The sequence below is a fragment of the Tupaia chinensis genome, unplaced genomic scaffold, assembly GCF_000334495.1.
Source record: "Tupaia chinensis unplaced genomic scaffold, TupChi_1.0 Scaffold000226_1, whole genome shotgun sequence".
Taxonomy (NCBI): Eukaryota; Metazoa; Chordata; class Mammalia; order Scandentia; family Tupaiidae; genus Tupaia; species Tupaia belangeri.
The window spans coordinates 3841693-3851628 of record NW_006159701.1 but is presented as its reverse complement, the minus strand read 5'-3'; the positions used below and the strand labels follow the sequence as shown (position 1 = coordinate 3851628).

Below are 9936 nucleotides of genomic sequence, written 5' to 3'. Positions count from 1 at the left end.
AGCTGAGGGCCCTGATCCGCCGCGAGAAACCCGGATTCTGAGTCTCTCTTTACATTTTAAACTACAACTCCCAGCAAGCATTGAAGTCACACGTGATACTCACATCCGCTGCTCCTCATTGGTCAGACGGCTGCAGAGGGCATTTTGATTGGCTGAGGGTGGAGTTTGTATCTGTGCCTTTAGCGCCACTCTGCTATCTGCGGCTCCGAGGAGCGTGGGACTCCCGGTGGGCTCACGCGGTGAGTCATAGTGGGAAACTTATCTTGGGTGTTTAAAGGGTTCGAGTCCCGTCTTCAGGCCCTTATGTTCAGCGGAATTTCTCAGTCTTCCGCATTGTCTGAATTTTCAAGCCGGAGGGGGAGTGCGTGGGCGATTCTCTTCCTTGTTTGTAGATAATCTTCTAGGTGAAGTTCACTTCCCCTATTCCTTACGAGCTGGAACAGGCCCGGAGGTACAAGTTTAGAAGAAACAGAGTTGCTCTTACAGCCCGGAGGTACAAGTTTAGAAGGAACAGAGTTGCTCTTACAAATCATAACGAAATGTCTTTGTGAAGGCCTCTATAAATGTCAGGAATAAATAAACAGCACTCCTTAGGCTCAATATCTAAAATAGTTTTTGAGAAACAGTATTGGGTGCTAGGCGCTGGAAACACTTTAACCTGTGCAGGAGTATCCAAAAGTGTTTGGGATGGACTAGCAAGGAGTGGATAGAAGGGCACCAGTCCTCCTTGGTACTGACTTTCTTTATTTGAAAAGGTTGTGTTGTGCTTGTAAGGCCTCTGAGTCTTCTAGACTGGGATTCTGTCCAGAGTTCTAGAGTTTTTTTTTTTCTTTTTTTTTCTTTTGGAGAGGTTTTCACTATAGGGCGCGTGCGCTCGCCAGACAGACAGAGAGAGACATTAGAGACAGAAAGCGAGAAATCACCCCCCCCAGGGGGGATGGTCACGCCGCAATCCCTTCTCCTCCATTCTCCTCTCGGGATCTTGGGCACGCACGCACACGCGCCTGGCGTGAGTTTTAAGCCACTGGGTCCCAGACGCAAACCGCGGTCGACTACGTGGGAGTCCAGCAACATAGCCATTACGCTAACTGCTGGTTCCCATAGAGTTCTAGAGTTTTGGGTGGAGTGGCTTCTCTCACTACACAGGCCTCCCAGTAAGAATAACTCCCAATTAGCAAATATTATGGGGGGGCACTTAATCTTTGCAATTCTAATACTTCTTTTATAATTTTTTCATCTTCATTTAACTTTCTCAAAATAATTATTTATTTAATTTTATTTATTTTTGATTATTTTTCAATTTGACCAGAAAGATAGAGAGGGAGAGTAAGAAAGCAAGCTACGAGGTCCAGGACTTGAATCGTGGTCTGCCATGTGGGAGTCCAGTGCCCCAGCTACCATGCCACCAGCCATCCCCAGCAACCTTCATAGTTTTTTCTGAGGAAACTGTCTCAGAGAAGTGATCTTAGTAGATCATGCAACCTTTTGGATCCAGTGTCTGTACTTCAAGCCTGCTTACCTCCTCCTGTCTCTCATAGCTACCTGTTGACACACTTTTCTTCATTTGTCAGGGCAGAGAAGTCTTGTTCAAAAGCTGTGGGAAGGACCCAGCCTTCCTGAGGTTGCATTAAACCAGCAGGTCCTGGAGTGGCAGACTCAGCTGTGGCATCACCTTCTTGGTGTGTTCTAAGGACAATTCATCAGGACCTTTGTATCTTGAAAACTATGTAAATGCAGTCAGTGTGAGTAATATAATATTGTTTACTGAGTGTGGGGAGGAGGAGACGATGTACATTAAAAAAAAATATACGAGTGGGTCACCTTTGAAAGTTATTTTGGCTTTATTGATTGTTCTGTTACCAGAATCTAACTGTCCATCAAATTAAAAGGGAAGATGAGATCCTTTGTAGGGTCTCATGTGACTCAGAATGGTTCTTGCAAGATTCTGTGAATATTAAGGCTGGAAGATTAGGATGGTGAAAAAAATGGGTTCTCAAATTATTTAACATCACAAAGGGTAAGATGGAGTTGTTTAGCTCACTCTTCTTTGGGTTCTGCCACTTTAAGTGACCAGCCCCCCCCCCCTTTTTTTAAGAGTTACTTTATTTAAATTTATTTATTTATTTATTTATTTATTTTTAGAAATTTTTGCTATAGGGCGCATGTGCTCGCCAGACAGAGAGAGACAGAGAGACAGAAAACGAGAAATCACCCCTGAGGGGGGTTGGCCACACCGCAGTCCCATCTCCTCCATTCATCTCTTGGGATCCTGGGCACGCACACCAGTGTGCATGCCTGGTGTGAGTTTTAAGCCGCTGTGTCCGGGACACGAACTGCAGTCGACTACGTGGGAGTCCAGCGACATAGCCATTACGCTAACTGCTGGTCCCGATTTCTTTTCTAATTCTTAAAAATTGGATAAATGTAAAGTTTTGGGAGCCTGCCATACCCCCAATTCAGTTTCTTTTTCTTTTTCTTTTTTAAGAAAGATTTTTGCTATAAGGTACATGTGCTCACCCAAGAGACAGCTACAGATGGAAAGACAGAAAGGGAGAAATCAACCAAGGTGGGGTGGAGGTGGAATGGCCATGCCATAATCCCTTCTCTTCCTTTCCTCTCTCAGGATCTTGGGCATGCATGCATATGCACCTGGCATGAGTTCCAAGTCACGGGGTCTGGGACTCGAACTACAGTTGACTACACGGTAGTCCAGCGACCATAGCCATTATGCCATGGTCTGCTGGTCCCCAATTTCTTTTTCTTTTTTTCTTCTTTGTAGACTTAAATGATTTTTTTTTTCTTCTATGATTTATGGCCATTAGACAAAACACTGATCTGGGGAAAAAGATACGATGGAAAACCCAAAAGCTTTGTAGATCTAGACAGTCAGGATTTTAATTTTTGCAGAACATGCTTGTCTTGGATTTATTTTTCCTGCTGTAATATACCCATACTTAACTCTTTAACTTTTTAAGTCTTTTCCCTTGAGACTCACCTTATTTGTTGGACACTTACTTTTTGAGGTCGTGATGTCCCGGGAGACAAATGTGGAGGGTCAGCAGTCCCAAGCCAGTACCTCCTCACAGTCCCACGGCAGTGGCACCTGTTCACAGCCCCAAAGTGGCGTCACCCAGTCCCACGGCTCTTCCTTGCAGTCCCAGGGCACATCCAGCTCCTCCAACAGCACCGTGCCCACCTCCAGCCAGTCCTCTCACTCCAGCTCCGGGACGCTGAGCTCCTTAGAGACAGTGTCTACTCAGGAACTCTGTTCTATTCCGGAGGACCAAGAACCCGACGAGCCTGTCGCTGCCCCTTGGGCCCGATTATGGGCCCTTCAGGAGGGATTCTCCAATCTTGGTAAGAACCTATGTTATATGGTGTAATGTATTGTTCAGGGAAATAATTACAGAATGCTGTTGCAGTAGAAAGCTCAAGACACTACTGGAATGATCTCATGTTTGAAGGTGATGAAGGATAAAACTGAAGGCAGTATGCTGGCTCTACCTGCTGGGAATTCCCTTCATTTATTCTTTGATTAGATACTAACAGGGCATTTACAATGCGTTGTCCAACTGTGGATCAGTGGAGAGTTGAGGAAAATGCTGACTTATGCAAACTTGAAAGCATTATCAGCTTCTTAAAGAAGCTTCCCATTACCTCCTGCTGTGGGCTTTGCACAGCTTCTCTGTCGCCTTATCTGTTCACAATAGGGAAAGCAATTGTTGACTACCCCTTACTTGTTTTTGTCTCAGAACAAGTTGGCAATTTAAATGTGTTGATCCTTCCTGACACCTCCTGGCTCCCTTAGTAACTCTTTGCTATGCATCTGTCTGAAATAGCATTTTTCTTCCCTTCCCTTAAAATGACCTTTTCAGGGGCCAGCAGGTGGTGTGGTAGTTAAAGGTGCTGGACTCCCACATGGTTGACCACAGTTCAAGTCCCCGAGCTGGTGACTTGCTTTCTCACTTTCTTTTTTTAAAATTTTTTTATTTTACTTCATTTTATTTTGAATTTGAGCAGAGAGAGACAAAGAGAGAGAAGGAAAGTGAGAAAGCAAGCTGCCAGGTCCAGGACTCAAACCTGGTCATGCCATGTGGGATTCCAGCCGCCTTAACCACCACGCCACCTGCTGGCCCGCTTTCTCACTTTCTTTCTTTCTCTCTCTCTGATCAAACTGGAAAGTAATATAATACTAATAAAGTTAAATAAAAAGTAAATTCTTTTTTTTTTTTGAGAGGTTTTTGCTATAGGGCGCGTGCGCTTGCCAGACAGACAGAGAGAGACAGAGAGACAGAAAGCGAGAAATCACCCCCCAGGGGGGATGGTCACGCCGTAATCCCTTCTCCATTCTCTTGGGATCTTGGGCACGCACGCACACGCGCCCGGTGTGAGTTTTAAGCCACCGGGTCCGGGACGCGGACCGCGGTCTACTACGTGGGAGTTCAGTGACATAGTCATTACGCTAACTGCTGGTTCCATAAAAAATAAATTCTTAAAACCTCTCTTCTTTTAAGGAACAGAAAATTGAATTTGACATTAATACAGTAGGAAATAATGAAATGGATGACTAATGGACCATTTTGTTTCTTGTCACTCACCACCCTTCCATTTCATCTTATGTCGAACTTTTGTGGTTTTTTTTTTTTTTTTTTTCTAGCCAGTGTGTACACTCACAGGGGACAGAGAGAATGACAGAGAGAGTGAGAAAGCAGCAACCCCTGCCACCACCAGGAAGGGTGGCTACACCACAGTCTCTTCTCCATTCTTCCTCTTTTTGTGATTTTGGACATATGCACTTGCCCAGTATGTTTCTCCAGCTGCTGGTCTGGGACTGGAACCCGATGCAGCCAGCCACATGGCTAACCATATCACCCTGACGAACCCTTACGTCCTAACCATATCACCCCGAACCGTACCACCGCTGGCTGACCCTTATGTCTAACTTTGATGACTTATGAAAGGATAAGAAAATGGAAAACGATGTAGCAGCATTTTACATTTGCACCTTTATTTATTTATTTTTAAGTTTTTTTTTTTTTAAATAATTATTTTATTTAACTTTCTTTCTTTCTTTCTTTCTTTCTTTCTTTCTTTCTTTCTTTCTTTCGACCAGAGAGGGACAGAGTGAGAGAGAGAGGGAAAGTGAGAAAGCAAGCCTCCAGGTTGCTTTCAACCACCATCGGCCATGTGGGAGTCCAGCACCCTTAGCCACTACGCCACCATGCCACCTGCTGGCCCCTATTTATTTATTTTTGAGAGAGATTTTTGTTACAGGGTGCATGTGCTCGCCAGAGAGACAAGAAGCAAGAAATAACCCCCTGGGGGAATGGCCTTGCCACAATCCCTTCTCCTCCAGTCTCTCAGGAGTTTGGGCACCCACACACATGTGCCCAGCATGAGTTTTAAGCCACCAGGTCCACGACTTGAACCGTGGTCGACTATGTGAGAGTCCAGCAACGTAACCATTACACCATCTGCTGTTCCCTTACACATTTATTTTTCTATTTATTTGTTGTGATTTTCAAATCTCCACGTTCAAGACTCAAACCACAGGCAGTCATGGGGGAATCAGCACCTTTAACCACCATGCCACCTGCTGCCCCACATCTACACCACATCTACACCTTTACATTAATTAATTCATTGATTTGTTTTAATCTTGCCAGAGGGCTCATGTGATCCTCAGAGACAGAGAAAGTGCAAGGGAGGGAAAGTGAGAAAGCATCCCCCATGGGGAATGGTCACACCTCAGTTTTTTTCTCCGTATCTCCCTCATTTCAGTATTTTGGGCAGTATATTTTCTAGGTCTGTGTCTTGAACTACAACATCTTAACCTCCATACCACAGACTGGCTATACCACTGCAGGTGACAGGTCAAAGGAATATGGTGACTGGGAGAAGAGGAATTGTCACCAGACGGAGAGAGACAAAGACAGTGAGAGGGAAAATGAGAAATCACTCCCCCACCCTGGGGCAGTGCTGCAGTCTCTTCTCTGCTTTCTTCCTGGGATCTTGGGTATGCACACACACGCACCTGGTGTGAAGCCACCGGATCCAGGACTTGAGCTATGGTCGGCCATGCGGATTCTAGCGATGTGGTCATTACGCCATCTGCTGGCCCCCACTGGTTTATTTTTGAGGATAGAAATAAACAGCCATATGGAAAATAAAGGGCAAGGCCTGGAAGGGTTCAGAGCATAGGAGCTTCTCTGAGTGTGCTACCCTCCTCGCATGTGGATAAATTCTGCAAGCCTCACATATTCAGCCCTCCCGAAGCACCCCAAACCTTGTCCTTCTGGGTTTTTCATTGACTTGCCTGAAAGTCTGAATAACCATGTAGAACTTAAATTGGATGGAAAGGACATGCTCTGAAGCAAATAGACCTGTGGGGAAACCCAGCAAGGCCTGTCTGCTCAGATTCTTGGCCTGTCTGTGCAGCATTTCTTCCTCCTGGGTAAGGCAGGACCCCTTTGTTGCTGGTCTTATGATTGGGGATCTTATGATCTATCAGACAAGGTAGTTCAGAGAATTTCCGTATGGCTGAGACAGAAAGGTGGGGCGTAGGAGTGAATTAGAGTATGTTTTCAGTTTCTGTGGCCTGTCTTTGGAAGAAAAAGGAGAGAGGTTTTGCTTTCTGAGATCCAGCGTGTCCCAACATTATAGCAAAATTCTTTTTTACCTTTATTGCTCTGAAACTTATTGCTCCTGAAGCTGCTTCAGGATCCAAGGACAAGAGCCAAGTACTTAAACAAGAGATATACTTGTTCTGGTCACTTAGGAAATAACAAGGGCTATGGGAGTTATGAACTAGAACTCGTGGATGAGAGCCAAAATGTTTATATATTTATATCATCACATCACATATGGCCATTTAGTCTGATCCCTGTTGCTTAATAACCGGATACCACACTGGGTAATTTATCAACCGTAGAGGTTTATTTTGTTCATGGTTTTGGAGGTCAAAGGGCCATATCTGGTGAGGGTCTTTGGGGGACTCTGCAGAGTCCAAAGGTGGTTCAGGGCATCACATAGCAAGAGTTTGACAAACGGACATGTGTCTCTGTCTGCCTTTACTTAGGAACTCCCCAGGATTCGATCTTGGGGGTTGCATCCTTAATTCTAATCACTTCTCCAAGTTTGTCTGTTACTTCCCCTTTCCTTCTTTTTCCCTCTCTTTTCTTTTCTCTTCCCTCCCTCCCCCTCCTTCCTTCCTTCCTTCCTTCCTTCTTCCCTCCCTCCCTCCCTTCCTCCCTTCCTTTCTTTTTATCATTTTCTTTTAGATTTTGCCAGAGGGTGTATGTGCTTACCAGAGAGAGAGAAAGTGAGAAAGCATCCCTCCGTGGAATGGAAAATGGTCATACCACAATCCCTTCTGTATTTCTCCCTTTTTTTTTTTAATTTTTTTTTTTTATTTTGAGACTTTGGGCACACAGGCACACATGCCTGGCTTGTTTCTCAAGCCACCAGGGCTGAGATTCGAACTACACAGTTGGCCATGTGGGATCCAGCTCCCTTAGCTACTTAGTAGGCTATGGGGTGGTCTCACATGGTGTTTCCAAGGCCCACCAATATTGTGTTACATATCAATACATTTAATCCCCTTTCTGCCTGTGTAATATTCCATTTTCTGTCAAGCCCACAATTTGTTTACCGAGTCGTCTCCAGGACATTTGTAGTCTTTCCTCCCCCCGTTGGCTGTGGCGAGTTGTGCTGGTCTGAACATCGGTGTATGAGGACTTGCTTGATGACCTGTTTCCGGTGACTCTGGCGGTATACCTAGGAGTAGAATTGCTCAGTCGTGTGGTAATTCGATGTTTTACAATTCAAAGAACGTCAGACTTTCCCATGGTAGCTGCCTAGTTTTACATTCATACCATCAATGTATGAGCATCCTTGTCAACATGTTTTTGCCTATTTTTCTTTTTAAGATTTTTATCATAGGGCATGTATGTTTGCTGGAGAGAGAAAAGTGAGAAATCACTTGATTCACAGGGGAGAATGGCCATGCCACGATCCTTTCTCCTCCTTTCTCCTGGGGTTTTGGGCACACATGTGCCTGGCATGATTTTCCAGCCACCAAGGTCTGGGTCTCTGAGCCACCGTAGGCCATGTGAGAATCTAGTGCCTTAACCACCAGACTGCTGGCCCTATTTATTTATTTATTTATTTTTAATGATAGTGTATAGATGCAAGAGAGAGAGAAGCACCCTTAATAGGGTCTTGTCATTTTGCAATCCCTTTTCTTCAACCTTCCAGCTTATTCCATTCCTGGCCCCTGCACGCACACCTGGTGCGTTTTTCAGACTGACCCAGCTGAACCTGTGGTTACCATAAGGCTTCCAGACTTGCAGACCATTTGTATTATGGCTTTTCCATTGCGGAAAGGCCGGGCCTTTCTTTCTCTTTTTTATAAATAGTTATCATTATGAGTGTGTAGTGGTTGCATATGTAACTTTGATGGATCTTGCCAAACTGTCCTCCCTAGACAGTTACATAGAATGTGTATAAGTTATATTCCTGACAATATATGAGTACCTGCTTCTCCACGCTTTTTGCTAACACAGTGTAACATGAGACATTTTGGTGTTGTAAATCTGATAAGTGAAACATAGAATCTTAAGATATTTATTTTTTTTAAAAATTACTTATTTATTTATTCATTCACATATTTTAATTTGACCAAAGAGAGACAGAGAGAGAGGGAGAGAGCGAGAAAGCAAGCCAGCAGGTCCAGGAATTGAACCGTGGTCGGAGATATGGGAGTGTCCAGCGCCTTTGCCACCATGCCACTTGCTGGTCCCCAAGATATTTCTGGTTTTTAAAAAAAGGTTTTTTTGAGAGGTTTTTGCTATCAGAACTATGCGCTCTCCAGAGAGACAGAAACAGAAAGTGAGAAATCACTCTCTCCCCCCCCCCACCAGGAGGGATGGCTACTCCGCAATCCCTTCTCATTCATTCTTCTCTTGAGATCTTGGGCACACTCGCACATGCACCCAGCGTGAGTTTAAGCCATCGGGTCTGGGACTCGAACTGCAGTTGACTATGTGGAAGTCCAGCGACATATCCATTACTTCAACTGCTGGTCTCTGGTTTTTAAAATTTATTGGCTCAGTCATCTTTTCTGTGTGTTTGAACCATTTCTTTTTTTTTTTTTTGGCTAGAAGGTACATGTACCCTTGAGAGGAGAAAGCATCCCCTCAAGGGGAGTGGTCTTGCCACAATCCTTTCTCCAACTCTCGCATCTTTCAGGATTTTGGGTGTGTTTCCAAACACATGTGCCTAGTGTGTTTCTCAAGCTCTTGGGTGAGGCATGTGGAGTCTAGCTGCCTTAACCACCAGGCTGTGGAACCAGACTGAGCCATTTGTATTTCTATCTCTTGTAAATTGTCTCTTTTATCTTTACCCATTTTCTCCTGGAGTGTTTGTCTTTTTCTTTAAAATTTAATTTGTAGGAGCTTAACTTTTGCTTTGGAAATTAGTCCTTTCTCTATGATAGGAGTTGTTGATATTTTCCCTAGTCTGTTTGTCTTTATTTATTTATTTATTTTAGGGAGATTTTTGTTATAGGTCATGTGCCCTTACTGGAGAGACAGAGACAGAAAGCAAGAAATCACCCCAGCAGGGAGCGTGGCCATGCTACAATTCCCTCTCCTCCATTCTCCTTTCAGGGTTTTGGGCTTGCACACACACATGCCTGGCATGAGTTCAAGCCTCCAAGTCTGGGACTTGAACTATGGTCAGCAATGTGGGAGTCAGCAACATAACCACTCTACCATCCACTGCTCCCCCCAGTCTATCAGTGAATAGTTGACTGTCTACCGTATGCTCTGTCATAGGTGCTGAAATCGTACTCTTTTTTTATTTTTCTTTTTCTGAAGAGGTTTTTGCTATAGGGCACGTGTGCTCGTCAGACAGACAGAGAGAGAGAGAGAGACA

At 44.5% G+C, this 9936-nt stretch overlaps 1 protein-coding gene across 1 annotated transcript in view; it reads left to right on the top strand.

Moving 5' to 3' along the window:
- Nucleotides 1–114: 114 nt before the first annotated feature.
- Nucleotides 115–9936, top strand: part of CHEK2 (checkpoint kinase 2) — a 50451-nt gene continuing 40629 nt past the window's right edge. Inside the window, 3 exon segments of the mRNA XM_027771593.1 lie at nt 115–239; nt 1572–1742; nt 3024–3357. Coding sequence (XP_027627394.1) covers nt 3030–3357 — 328 coding nt within the window. The 5' untranslated portion in view covers nt 115–239; nt 1572–1742; nt 3024–3029.